We start from the raw sequence: 15186 nt of genomic DNA on the forward strand, positions 1-15186 counted from the left end.
AAACAATTGGCTCGAGGAGTCGTCAGGTGGCTCCGTGCCCCCCTTACATACTTCCAAGACCCAGTTTTAACTTCTGGCTGTTTTTCTGGCCAGAGCTATATGAGGACCAGGTTATCCCACATAAGCAGCTCCTTCTGAAGGCTAACCAGGTTCTGACCACCCCCACAGAAGCCTTTCCCTTTTCTTTACCACCACCTCCTCTTCCTGCCTGCCAGTCTCCTCCCAGCACTCCCACCATGCCCTCCTGGAGGCCACTCCAAAAGACCCGCTACCCCCACTCCACTCTCTCCACCCACACCCACAAAACCAGGAATGGCCTCTGGGAATCCCCAGGCCTTCCTTCCGGTGGAGGTGGCCTGTACCCCTCTTTCCCAGGGCCTGAGAGCAGACCAAGGCCACACGTTTACCTACCTTCTGGCCGAGGAAGAGGCTCTTGGTGGAGAGAACTGTGAAGCCGTCAGTGGGCGTGCCTTCGGTCGTGCTGTCGGCACTGGCTGCCTTGCTGACTTCTCCCTGCTTCTTCTTATACAAATAGAAGAGTCAGTATGTGGCCTGCACAGGCAAAGATGGCAAAAATGTGGGCTTTTCTAACAAAAAGGCAGCTCACAGGCCTTGCCCATAAATACTTAAGAGAAAACAGGGAACTAAACCGCCAGCACATCTCAGCTTTTCTCAAAATGGGGGCCACAGGCTTATTTTGAAGTACAAGAAAATGTTAAATTGTATTTTCAGCACTTTATACTCAAAATTAGCTATTCAAAGGCAAAACTTCACTGTGATAATTTAGAATAGAACCATTTTCATAGATTTAGACCAAGTAAATGTCTCTTGAGGGTCTTCACTTTTTAGATGTCTGTACATTATTTAAGTATTAGGGGCAAAACAAATTGTTCTAGGTCATTAATTCTCAAAGAGCCAAAAAGCAGACCAAGGACCATAATCTTCCAACCCTCCCCAGCCCAGGAGGTAAGACTCTCCAACTTGGCTTCATTAAAACCAGCCCTGGAGAGGATCCATATGGTGCCTATTGGTGAACCCTGGAGACGCCACTCCCACGCCCTATAGTGTACACGATCTTGGCATGGTCAGCATCATTCAATCTGAAATATGTGTACTCTGGGGTTCCCAAGAGCCTTTCAATGTGTATGTAACATGGAGAGATTTAAATCCATTTCCGGATCCTCAATTTTCTAATGCACTTTTCCCAAAAGAGAGGTCTATGCCTAAGAGAGATCTATGCCTGTGGTCAAGGTTTCATGCTGGGTCTCCTTGCACAACCACCCTTCTCCCACTTCCCAGACTCAATATTAACATGGCACACCCCTGGAGGAGGAATGCGTGTCTTTCCAAGTCTTTTATATATTTTGGCTAAGAACAAGGATTGTATTTAAAAAATGGATATTTTGAGTCAGTTGACTTTTTGCATTCAGATATATTTTAGAGTGAGGACAGTGAAAACAATGGCAGTTTTTGTTTAGACACTAAACCTTTTCCCTTCCCCTAATTATTATCAAAAAGTATATCACTGCCAAGGGAGGGTCCAGTGGGAGCAAATCAAAAAAGTAGAACTTCTTTGCTGTAGTCACCTTCAGTCCTCACAGTCTGTCAGATTAAGGGTCAATCCAACCCACTGATGTGCAAACAGCAATCAAGGCTCAACTACAACAGGAGGGTACAAAAAACCCACATAAGGACACCTGGCTCATATGACCAGGGAGGCAGTGCCACTGGGCCCCACAGGACAGCTACTAAGTAAGGCCACTCTGCCAAGACTGGGAGATACAGCAGATCTACTTAATACATAGACACAAATGAGAAAGAAGACAATATGAGAAGACAAAGAAATATGTCCCAAATGAAAGAACAGGCAAAAGCTACAGAAAAAGAGCTAAATGAAATGGAGGCAAGCAATCTACCAGATACAGAGTTCAAAATACTGGTTATAAGGATGTTTAATGAACTTAGGAGAAAAATAGGTTAACTCAGTGAAAACTTACATAAAGAGATAGAAATTGTAAAAGAAGAACCATTTAGAAATGAGAAATATCATAACTGAAATGAAGACTTCATTAGATTGACTTAACAGCAGATTAGATGAAGCAGAGGATCAAATCAGCGATCTGGAAGACAAGGTAGCAGAAGACTCCCAATCAGAACAGTAAAAAGAATAAAATATAATAAGGATACTTTAAGAGACCTCTTGACAATATCAAGCATACCAACATTTGCATCATAGGAGTACCCAAGAGAAAAGAAAGCAAGAAAGTGAAAAACCTATGTGAAAAAATAATGACTGAAAACTTCCCTAACCTGGGAGAGGTGGGGGAGATAAGAAATCAAACGAAGGACTTGTATGCATGCATATAAGCATAAACAATGGACGCAAAACTCTGGGGGGTGAGGGCATGTATGGGTGTGGGGTGGGGGGGAGCAATGGTAAGATATGTACACATATAATACCTCAATAAAAAAAAATAAAAAAAATTGGAAATTACAAGTTAAGAAAGAAAGAAAGAAAGAAAGAAAGAAAGAAAGAAAGAAAGAAAGAAAGAAAGAAAGAAAGAAAGAAAACTTCCCTAACCTGGTGAAGGAAACAGACATATAAAGCCAGGAAGTGCAGAGTCCCAAACAAGGTGAACCCCACACCAAGACACATCATAATTAAAATGTCAAAGGTTAAAGACAAAGAGAAAATCTTAAAAGCAGCAAGAGAAAACCAGTTAGTGACATACAGGCATCTCCCATAAGACTGTTACCTCATTTCTCAACAGAAATTTTGCAGGCCAGAGGGATTGGCATGAATTATACAAAGTGATGAAAAGCAAGGACCTACAATCAAGATCACTATATCCAACAAGGCTATCATTTAGAATTTTGAGAGAGTAGTTTCCCAGACAAGAAAAAACTAAAAGTTCATCACCACAAAATGATTATTGCAAGAAATGTTAAAGGGACTTCTTTTAAAAGATCGAAAATGTGAATAAGAAAATATAGGAAAGAAAAATTTTCACAAAGCCAACACATAATAAAAGCAGTGGATCAACCAACTATAAAGCTAGTACAAAGGTTAAAAGGCAAAAGTAAGAAGATCATGTGTAATTACAACAATAAATTAAGTGATAGACATACACACACACACATAAACATGAAATAAAAAAGACAGAAACATAAACATGGAGGGGGTAAATATTCTGGATCATGTTTAAATTTAAGCAACCAACAATTTAAAATAGACTGCTATAAACATAATGTTTTATATAGGAAGCACATAGTAACCACAAACCAAAAATCCACAAGAGATTTAAAAATATAGAGATAGGAATCCACACACACTAAAGAAATTCATTAACATACAACAGAAGATAGCAAGAGAGTAAGAAAGGAAGAGAAAAACTACAAAAAAAAATTTTTTAAATTGTTTTTTAAAAACAAAATGGCAAGAACTACATACTGTATTTTCCGGCGTATAAGACGACTTTTTAACCCAGGAAAATCTCAAAAGTTGGGGGTCTTATACGCCGGAAAATATGGTATTTGGGTTTTAAGCAATCTGATATACATTGTCAGAGATTTTTCTAACCTACCATATTTTCCGACGTATAAGACCCCCGACTTTTGAGAAGATTTTCCTGGGTTAAAAAGTCGTCTTATACGCCGGAAAGTATGGTACCTATGAAAATAAAGAGATGAAAAAAGGTATTTCATGCAAATGCAAATTTAAATAAAGCTGGGATAGCAATACTTCTATCATACAAAACAAGTGCTATAACAAGAGACAAAGGACATTTCATAATGATGAAGAGATCAACCCAAAAAGTGGACATAACTCTCATAAACATCTATGCACTCAACCTAGGAGCACATATATATAAAGCAAATATGAATGAACATAAAGGAAGAGACTGATAGTAATACAGTCATAGTAGGTGACGTTAGTATTCTATTGACATCAATTGGTAATATAGTCAGTAATCCAATCTAATAAAAGAGTAATATGCAAATTGACTGTACATCTGCTACACCCACAAGCCACGCCCACCAGCCAATCAGGAGTGAGTATGCAAATTAACCCAACCAAGATAGCTGCGGCCACAGAGAGAACAGGAGGCTTGGGTTGCCCGTGGCAATGGAGGAAGCCAAGCTTTCCGCCTGCCCTGACGGGCCCAGGCCTCCACTCAAGGCTACAAAGTTTCAATTATAGAAGATAAATAAATCCCAACAAAAATGGCTGTGGCCAAAGAGCAAGCAGGAGGCTTGGCTCTGCTCAAGGCTACAAAGTTTCAATTATAGAAGATAAATAAATCCCATATACCAGGGCCTCTGCTTGGGTCGCCGGGGGGCATGGCCAGCCTGCAAACCACCACAGGCCACTCGCCCAGGCCACCCCACGCCCCAAGGGAACCCCCACCCTGATCCAGGACACCCTTCAGAGCAAACCAGCTGGCCCCCACCCATGCACCAGGCCTCTATCCTATCTAATAAAAGGATAATATGCAAATTGACCATCACTCCCAACACATAAGCTGCCCCCATGTGGACACAAGATGGCCACCACAAGATGGCCAGCAGGGGAGGGCAGTTGGGAGGGACCAGGCTGGCAGAGGAGGGAAGTTGGGGGCGACCGGGCAGTTGGGGGGGGACCCAGGCCTGCAGGGGAGAGCAGTGGGGGGGGGCAGGTCTGCAGGGGAGGGCAGTTAGGGGTGACCAGGCCTGCAGGGGAGGGCAGTTAGAGGTGACCAGACCTGCAGGGAAGGGCAGTTAGGGGCAAACAGGCTGGCAGGAAAGTGGTTAGGGGGTGATCAGGCTGGCAGGCAGAAGCAGTTAGGGGCAATCAGGAAGGCAGGCAGGCGAGCAGTTGGGAGCCAGCAGTCCTGGATTGTGAGAGGGATGTCTGACTGCCCATTTAGACCCAATCCTACCTGGATCAGGCCTAAACGGGCAGTCGGACATCCCTTGAGGGATCCCAGATTGGAGAGGGTGCAGGCTGGGCTGACATCCCCCCACCCCGTGCATGAATTTCATGTACCAAGCCTCTAGTATTGTAATAACTATGTATAGTGTCATATAGCTCCTAGACTTATTGGGGTGATCATTTCATAAGTTATATAAATGTCTAATCACTATATTGTACACCTGAAACTAATGTAATATTGTATGTCAACTGTAATTGAAAAAAAAACTTTAAAAAAAAAGTAGGGGGAAAGAAATATTACAGATGGCCATGCCTTCCTGCAGGATGAGTCTGGACAGTAAACTCAGGGTAAGACCTATACCCTATCCATTGGCCCATTTAGTATTCAAATTCATTAACACATTAATTTTTTTGTTTACATTAAAAAATAGGTTTACCTGGCCGGAGTGGCTCAGTGGTTGAGTGTCGACCTATGAACCAGGAAGTCACAGTTAGATTCCCAGTCAGGGCACATGCCCTGGTTGCAGGCTCGGTCCTCAGTGTGGGGCGTGCAGGAGGGAGCCAATCTCTCTCTCTCCCTCCCCCTTTCTCTCTAAAGTCAATCTATATACATATATACAAGCCTAAGCGACAGTTAAGACCAAATGACTGGAATGACCGGATGACTGGTGGTAGCTATGATGTGCACTGACCCAGACCTTGCTGCTGGGCCCCTGACAACCATGAATCTGGTTCACCCTCACCCTGGACTCATACAGGAGGAAGAAGGGAGCCCAGTTCCTCACAGAATTGGCCATTGGTTAGCTTGCTGCTGGGGCCCTAACAGCCCCGAATCTGGTTCACCCACACCCTGGACCCAACAGCAGGGAGGACGGAGCCTGATTCCTTGAGGAATCAGTCGTTGGTTAGCTTGCTGCTGGGGCCAACCTCCCGTAGTCCCTCCCCTTGGCCGGCTGGCCCCCCCAATCACCCCAATGGAGGCGGGGGCGGCCGGCTGGCCTCCCCATTGGTCCCAACTGCTGGCCGGGCTGAGGGACTCCACCCGTGCACGAATTCGTGCACCGGGCTTCTAGTAAAAATATATTTTTTAAAAAATAGGTTTCATTTTGCTGAATTCTTTTTTTTTTTTTTTGTAATCCTCACCAGAGGATATATCTTCCATTGTTTTTTAGAGAGAGTGTAAGGGAGTGGGGGAGACAGAAACATCAATGTGAGAGTGGGGCAGGGATTAAGCCTGCAACTGAGGCATGTGCCCTTGACTGGAATCAAACCTGCAACCCTTTAGTCCATGGACTGACTCTCTAACCATTGAGAAAACCATCTAGGACTAATTTTACTGAACTCTTTAACAATAAGGACTGCTTTGGCATGTAGGTTATGTGGCTAACCTGGAATATTTTCCATAAGTTAAATGAGATAAATATGAAGCTCCAAAATTGTAATATAAATAAGACATAAAGCATTTTATCAAGAAATATGGTAATGGATATATTAAAGTTATTACTATTTTGGTTTTCCTAATTCTTCAAGAGTATCAGATTTGATATGTAAAAGAGAAACAGGTATAATCAACAATTACATGTAAGTCTTGGTAAAGCTTTTTTTATACACTTCCAAGGAAACAAGAAAGGGAAAGGCTGGATGACAAATCCTTTTGCAAGTCAGATGTTTCTAATTCTGTGCTTTCAACAAACCAGAAGAAATATCAAATTGAGTTAACAACTGATAGATCATTAAAAAACAGATTGATGGAGTTAATAGTAATGGACCAATGCTAGTTTCTTAGTTGTGACTAATGTGCCAGGGTTATGTAAGATGTTAGCAAGGAAATTGGGTGAGGGACATTTAGAAACTCTCTGTACAGTCTTTGTAACTTTTTTTGTAATTTAAAACGACTCTAAAATAAAACATTTATTAAAACAAATTGATGACAGATTACTATGTGATTGTTGGCATATAACTCAGAAAGAGTTCAGAGGACTGAGTGGTGTTGCTATTACAAAATCTTTTCCATTCCTATTTAATTATTTTTGTGAACAAGCTTTTCCAGGCACTTATACCTCTAAATATAAAAAATATAGGATGCTAAATCGTCTCATTTTAGCAATAAGTAACATTCATCTTAGAATTCTTGAGTTAATTGAAAAACTATCTCCATCTATCCCATGCAGTTCCAAGAAATTTTTATTTTTTCCTTAAGTTACTAAAATTTGTGATGTATCTGTCATTTTGATCAATTGTGTATTATTAATAAACTAGAGGCCCAATGCACGAAATTCGTGCAGTAGGCCTTCACAGCCTCGGGTGAGCTGCCTGGATCCCTCCCTTGCAGCCGTGCGGAGGAGGGGGAGAGGTGGAGGGGGGAGGCTGCCTGAATCCCTCCCTCGCCGGCTTGGTCCGGAAGGATATCCAAAAGGATATCCAGTCTAATTAGCATATCATGCTTTTATTATTATAGATGTGATAATTATCCAAGCCTGTAAAATCCATAACGTTTAGTATTTCTATGAAATATTTTCAAAATAAATTTAAATGTATGTACATTATTATTGTTGTGAAGATCAATAAAATACTAGAAGCATTAAAATGTGTAACATTAGGATAAAATTTGTGGGGAAAGGAAAGGGAAATAATAGTTTAAGGAGAAAAGTAGGGTCAAATTTCCAAATGTAAAAAAAAGGCTGTTTGTGTATTTTTTAAAATGATGGTAGCTCAAACCATCACAGCTATTTAGCTTTCTTTGGATACACTTAAATGAGTGATGAAACAGTGTTTTTTTTAAATGTCAATTTTATTATATATCTAAAATTATACCCTTTGCAGATATTTATTATGAAAAGTTTAGCTGTCAATTTTTTAAAAATATATTTTATTGATTTTTCACAGAGAGGAAAGGAGAGGGATAGAGAGTTGTAAACATCGATGAGAGAGAATCATCGATCAGCTGCCTCCTGCACACTTCCTACTGGAGATGTGCCCGCAACCAAGGTACATGCCCTTGACCGGAATTGAACCTGGGACCCTTCAGTCCGCAGGCCGATGCTCTATCCACTGAGCCAAACCAGTCAGGGCTAGCTGTCAATTTTGAATGTGTGAGATACAATGATTTTCAAAACTATTTAAGGAGGTATGCAACCAAAACGTTTGAAAATCACTTGTATTCACTTCTTCTATCAAGTGAATACCAGACATACAGAAAGTGCTCAGTAAACACTGAGAAGTGGGATGCACTTGATAGGTAGATAAGGATTTAGCACTTCTGCCCAAGGACACTTGGATTTTAAGAGGTGAAAAGCCCTAACTAACAGAATTTCAGGTCCGGGCATTAGAGTTGGTTTTATGGGAGGAGGAGAGCCTGAGAGCTTCCAAGTGTCCTGAGAGAAGTCAGCAGCTATCTATGCAGGCAGATTATAAGGCTTAATCTGTGATAATACTGATGATTTTCAGCAGTATATACAGGAATAGGCATAAGTAGGTTTACAATTGTTCATACTGAAAGACATGCAGGTTATGATTATTACAGTTGCTTTATTATCTTAAAAGAAATGTCACAATGGCAAGGGAAAAACCCGACTTTTGCCCATTCCTGTATGTGTGTGTGTGTGTGTGTGTGTGTATACGTGTGTGTGTGTGTGTGCGAAAATCCTGCCAGGAAGCCCAGAGAATTGCAAATAAGATCAAGCCAAACAAACCCACACAGACACACATTTTAGTTAAGATAGGAAAAGTGAAATACAAGGAGAGAATCTTAAAAACAATAAGAGAAAAACAACTTTTTACATATAAGGGAATCTCTATAAGAGTATAAGCAGGTTTTTAAGCAGAAACAGCAGGCCTGAAGAGAGTGGCATGATATATTCAAAGTGCTAAAAGTAAAAAAACAAAAATAAAAACAAAACACTTCCGACCATGAATATTCTACCACCCAATAAAGTTGTCCTTCAAAACTGAAGGGGACATGAAGGAGTTCACCACTAAATCAGCCTTACAAGAAATGTTAATGGTACTTCTTTAAGCTGAAAAGAAAGGGCACTAATGTGGACGAAAGGGGCCATAGGCTAACCCTGTGGTCGGCAAACTGCAGCTCGTGAGCCACATGCGGCTCTTTGGCCCCTTGAGTGTGGCTCTTCCACAAAATACCACGGCCTGGGCGAGTCTATTTTGAAGAAGTGGCATTAGAAGAAGTTTAAGTTTAAAAAATTTGGCTCTCAAAAGAAATTTCAATCATTGTACTGTTGATATTTGGCTCTGTTGACTAATGAGTTTGCCGACCACTGACCTAGATCAATCTCTCAAACACAATGTTAAGTGATAGAGCAAGACAAAAAAAGAAAATATACACCCTTGCAGAACTGAATTTACTATGAATATAACAAAGGTCCTTTAATAAGTTGTGCAGATTATATCTAAGGCCCTGTATTTATTTTATACTTATAATTTGTATTTTATTTAAATGGGGTCCTCAAAATTGTTCAGACCCCCATGATTCTCCTCTTTCCTCATGCTGTACACAAAAATAAAGTTGTGGTGTATATATATACACACATACACAATGAAATATTATCTATATACTAGAGGCCTGGTGCACGGATTCATGCACCAGTGGGGTCCCTCGGCCTGGCCTGCAGGGATTGAGCTGAAACTGGCTCTCCAACATCCCCCGAGGGGTCCCAGATTGCAAGAGGGCGGTTCTTGGGTGATGCACCCTGGAATCAGGCTCCCTCCTCTCTCTCTGGTTCTGGGTGCGTCACCACAGCTCAGCAGCTCCTGCATTGAGTGTCTGCCCCCTGGGGGTCATTGTGTGTCATAGCTACCAGTCAGACGGTTGCTTAGGTGTATGTATGTATGTATGTGTGTGTGTGGGTGTGTGTATATATATATATATATATATATATATATATATATATATGATGTGTGTGTGTGTGTGTAATAGAGGAATATGCAAATTAGCCGGGACGCCGTAATGTCACGACTGAACAGCAGGGACCTCAGGCTCCATGGCGCCTGGCTGGGGCAAGGGACCTTAGGCTGTGCCCCCCACCCCGTGGGGCTTGATGGTGACCTAAGGCCATGCCCCTCACCCAGCGGGGCTTGACAGGGGACCTCAGGCCATGGCCCCCGCCCGGCGGGGCTTGATGGGGGACCTGAGACTGTGCCCTCCCGGTCTGGTGCCAGGCTGGGGAACCTAAGGCTGCACCCCCCCACCCAGAGGGGCTTGACTGGGGTGGGGCAGGCCGGGTCTGGGTCTCCTGTGTTTTTGAAGTGCATGCGGGTAGTGGGCGGGGACTTGACTCTAGGTCCTGCAGCGTGCCCCAAACTCTGACAGGAGAGAGATTTTCATATACATTTTACTAATTTTCTTTCATCTCTGACACTTCTATTATAGAGAAAGGGCAAATAGCAATATTAAAATATTTCCTCTAATTAATCCCCTTTTAATGTGCACGAATTTCATGCACCGGGCCACTAGTCTACACTAATAAAAGAGAAACATGCAAATTGACTGTACCTCTACTACACCCACCAGCCATGCCCAATCAGGAACGAGTATGCAAATTAACCCAACAAAGATGGCCACAGCCATGGAGCTGGAGCGAGCAGGAGGCTTGGGTTGCCCCTGGCGATGGAGGAAGCCAAGCTTTCTGCCTGCCCTGGCTGGCCCTGGCCTCCACTCAAGGCTACAAAGTTTCAATTATAGAAGATAAATAAATCCCAGATACCTGCTTCCAGCTGGCCCTGGCCTCCGCTCAAGGAGGCACTGAAAAAAAAGAAAGAAAAGAAAAAAAGGAGGGGCTGGGAGCCTGGATCGCTGTGGGGTGTGGCCAGCCTGAAAACAGCCCTCAGCTCCTCACCCAGGCTGGCCACACTCCCATGGGGTGAGGGTCCCCACTGGGGGGGTTGACCAGCCTGCAAACAGCCATCAGCCCCTCACCCAGGCTGGCCAGGCAACACAGTGGGGACCCCCACCCTGAAGGGGGTGTGGCCAGCCTGAAAACAGCCCTAGCCCCTCACCCCGTCAGTGGGGGTCAGTTGGAGGTGATCAGGACAGTGGAGGGGGACAGTTTGGAGTGAGCAGGCCAGCAGAGGGGCAGTTGGGGGCCAGCAGGCCAGTGGGGAGAAAAGGTGGGGGCGAGCAGGCCAGCAGGGAGGGCAGTTGGGGGTGAGCAGGCCGGCAGGGGAGGAAGTTGGGGACGAGCACACTGGCACGGGGGGCAGTTGGGGGTGATCAGGCTGGCGGGGGGGGGCATTTGGGGGTGAGCAGGCCGGCAGCAGTGGGCAGTTGGGGGCAAGCAGGCTGGCAGGAAGAGTGATAGGGGCAATCAGGCAGGCAGGCAGGCAGGTGAGCGGTTAGGAGCCAGCAGTTCCAGATTGCGAGAGGGTTGTCTAACTGCCGGTTTAGGCCCAATCCCTGTAAACCAGCAGCAGGACATCCTTCGAGGGGTCCCAGATTGGAGAGGGTGCAGGCTGGGCTGAGGGACACCCCCCCATGCATGAATTTCGTGCACCGGGCCTCTAGTATAGCTATAAAAGGCTAATATGGCCCTAGCCAGTTTGGCTTAGTGGATAGAGTTTCGGCCTGTGGACTGAAGGGTCCCGGGTTCAATTCTGGTCAAGGGCACATGCCTGGGTTGCAGGCTGGATTCCCAGTGGAGGTCGTGCAGGAGGCAGCCAATCAATGATTCTCTCTCATCATTGATATTTCTATTTCTCTCTCGCTTCCTCTTTAAATCAATAAAAAAAATATTGTAAAAAAAAAGGCTAATATGCTAAATGTCTGGCCATTGACTGGTTGCTATGACACTCACTGACCACCAGGGGGAAGACGCTCAATGCAGGAACTGCCATGACGCGCACAGAGAAATGGCACTGCAGACCTGGGGCACACAAAGCAACACTCGGCTTCCCCCAAGTGGGACATAGGCCCTACCACCATGCTGGAGTGACAGCCCACCAAATCACTGCTGAGATCCCATGGCACAAAATGCAGCCCATAGCCCAGCCTGTGGTGGCTGTGGGCACCAGGTAATGACGTCCTGTAGCAACACCTGGCTTCCTCTCCCTAGTGACGACTAGCCTCCTTGCAGTTTCTCCAGCCCAGGAACATGACTTGCTTTATAGCCAGGTGCAAACATTTCACACTTTAATCAAATGTCTGTGAAGCATTTTCCCATGCCTCATCTCATTTGATCCTCACAGAAGTCCTGAAGTAGGTAGATAAGAGACTCGGTGGAATCCTAGTTTCTTTTCATTCGCTGGAAAATGGAGATTTAGAAAACTTAGAAACTTGACCTGACTGAAAAGAAGAAATGGTGGACCTTGAAAATGACTTCAGGTTTTCACTGTGCAGAATATCATCAAACACTGCTGCAGTTAAATATTTTACTCTTTGTTCTCCCTGCATGATCTACAATAATAATCTGCTTTGTGTTGGTATTTACTGCTGTGTTGCTGACAATTACCTGAAAGAGAAGTTGGGGTACTTCACTGGGCTGGAAAAAGTTTAGCTACATCAGAAAGCAGGTCTAATTAAGCAAGTTTATTCAATGTATATAAAAGGCTAAGTTTACTGGCACATGTGCGATACACATAAAGCCCTCACTGGTGTGCCAATCGCACGCATGTGTTTCAATCTGTCATTGTTGATCGCAGATTCAGTTGACACTTCTATTATAGAGAAAGGGTGAAAAACGATATTAAAATATTTCTTCTAATTAATTTCCTTTCAATGTGCATGAATTTGTGCACTGGGCCTCTAGTTCAGCCATAAAAATGAAGGAAATCCTGCCATTTGTGACAACATAGATAGCTCGAGGGCATTATGCTAAGTGCAGTAAGTCAGACAGAGAAAGACAAATAGTGTATGGTCTCACTTATATGTGGAATCTTAAAAAAAACAAACCAAACATATAGAAAAAGAAATCAGATTTGTGGTTACCAGAGGTGAAGGGTTGGGCGAAGAATTGCATGAAGTTGGTCAAAAGGTACAATCTTCTGGTTATAAAATAACTAGGGATATAATGTAGAACATGATGACTATAGTTAACATTGCTGTATGATATATTTGAAAGTTGTTAAGAGAGTAGATCCTAAGAGTTCTTCTCATCACAAGGAAAAACACATTTTTTTTTTTAAATGGTTTCCTTTGAATCTTTGGTATTTTATGCATTTGTAACCTTATCTTAGAAGGATCTGGGGCTTCTCTGACTGCAAAAGGCATCCATTATAGACATGTCAGGGACCCCAAATGCAGATTCTGTCAAGTTCTCTCTGGGAGAAGACAGGCATGCTCCCACCTCAGGGCCCACTTGCTGTTCCTCTGCTAGGAGCTTTCTTTCCAGTCACCTGAATTCTCGATACCTTAATCCATCAGGTCTCCATTCAAGTGTCACCTTACCAGAGAGGGCTCACCTGACCACCTAGGTAAAATTACATTGCCCATGACATCACTCCACTTTATTTTTGTCCTTGCACCTGCTCTGTCCCCCCCAACCTTTTATAATGACTCTGCCCCTCTCACTAGACCAAAGCTCACTGAACATGGAGGGAGGGCAAGGGCCTTTCATTCACTGCTACTGAGAACAGTAACAAGCACATGCAGACTTGATCAATATCGATCACATGCATACATCTTCTTTAACAGCCCAGTGTTAAAAGTTGAAAGAATGAGACAGCTTTTGAAATTTCTTAATGGGATAAAATGCTCTATATATGAGCAATTGCCATTGAAGTTAAAAAAATAATAATAATACAATCTACCTCAGCAAGTTCACCTTGAGGATGTTATCCTATAGATACTCTTGCACTTGAGCACAGAGACCCACATACAGTGATGATCACTGTGCTACTGTATGTCAGAATGAACGCTAGAAACAAACAGGAAGTCCATTCATAGAGATCTGGGTACACTGGTCTTGAATACTATATAAGTAACTAGAATCATACATGAAATACTAAAGCAGCTCTACATGCACCAATATGAAAGCACTGCCAAGTTAATAACAACAGCGGCTAAAATTTGTGCCACAATGCTATAAGCACTTACATGAATTCTCTTTTAAACCTCCCAATCTCCCATTTTACAGATGAGGGAACTGATACCAGAGAGGTCAAATCACATCCCAAGATCACACAGCCAGAAAATGACAGAATTGGAATATACAGCCAGGTAAGCTGGCACCCTTACACCCTTAACCACTAAGTAATACTGCCTAAACAGTGGGTAACAAGATTATATAGATAGTTATAGTTATAGTTATAGTTATAGTTATAGTTAGAGTTAGAGTTAGAGTTAGAGTTAGAGTTAGAGTTAAAGGTAGGTAGGAGGGGGAAGACTTTAAATATCTACTAGAGGCCCGGTGAAAGAATTCGTGCAGGGGGGAAGAGGGGGAGGGGCGGTGGCGGGGGGGGGGGGAGGACGGGACCACGGGAGGTTGGCTGGCAGAGGGGAGGAATGGGGGAGGAAGCCAACCCTCGACCCCCCTGGGAAAGGGGCCGCGTTTGCCGCCACCCATCCCCTCCCTGTTCCCCATCCCAGCCTGGACCCAAAGGCCCTGGCAGGGTCGGGAGAGGAGGCAACAGTTGCTGGGCCGGGCACAGAAGGAATGGATGCTGGATGCCACCTCAACCCTTGGCATCCCACCACCGCGCAGTTCCCCGCCTCCCATCCTCCTCCTTCCCTCACCACCGCACCGCCCCCACATGGGGGGCGGGAGGTCCCCAAGGAAGGGAGAGGACGGGAGTGAGACAAACCCTTGTGTCCAGGGCTGACTTTCAATAGATCGCAGGGAGGGAGCCGCTCTGCTATGTACGAAACCACGACCCAGAAGCAGGTCTCTACAAATGGTTTAGCACCAGAGGGCGATGGGGGCTGGCTGGCCGGAGGAAGGGGCCACGGGAGCACACTGACTACCAGGGGGCAGCTCCTGCATTGAGAATCTGCCCTCTGGTGGTCAGTGCGCATCATAGAGACTGGTCAACCGGTCGTTCCAGTAGTTCCGTCATAACGGTCACTTGGGCTTTTATATAGATAGATAGATATGCTCTTATGTGCATAGACTTTGTAAAAAGGTACATAAAGACTAATTACAGAGACACATCTGGGGGCATGTGGGGGGACTGGTGGGATTGAGATTCTACTACTGCATACTTTTGCACCATCCCAATTCTTACACATATTACCTAGTCAAAAATACATTGTGCAAATATTCATTGAGTCACTAAATTTTAAGTCTGGGATGGACCCCATCATTTTATTGGAGGGGGTGTAAACTAAG

The 15186-nt window shown here is 44.0% G+C and overlaps 1 protein-coding gene across 4 annotated transcripts in view; it reads right to left on the reverse strand.

Moving 5' to 3' along the window:
* MACROH2A1 (macroH2A.1 histone) overlaps positions 1–15186 on the reverse strand; it is a 75243-nt gene that overhangs the window by 23893 nt on the left and 36164 nt on the right. For 2 of the 4 annotated variants that reach the window (XM_079770477.1, XM_079770475.1), the window contains exon 5: positions 412–519. In XM_079770477.1, the coding sequence (XP_079626603.1) occupies positions 412–519 (108 nt within the window). Of the gene's footprint in view, positions 1–411; positions 523–15186 lie in introns of all 4 variants that reach the window. The other 2 variants (XM_079770476.1, XM_079770474.1) reach the window with 1 other exon arrangement.

This window comes from Cnephaeus nilssonii (genome assembly GCF_951640355.1).
Source record: "Cnephaeus nilssonii genome assembly, chromosome: 5".
Lineage (NCBI taxonomy): Eukaryota > Metazoa > Chordata > Mammalia > Chiroptera > Vespertilionidae > Cnephaeus > Cnephaeus nilssonii.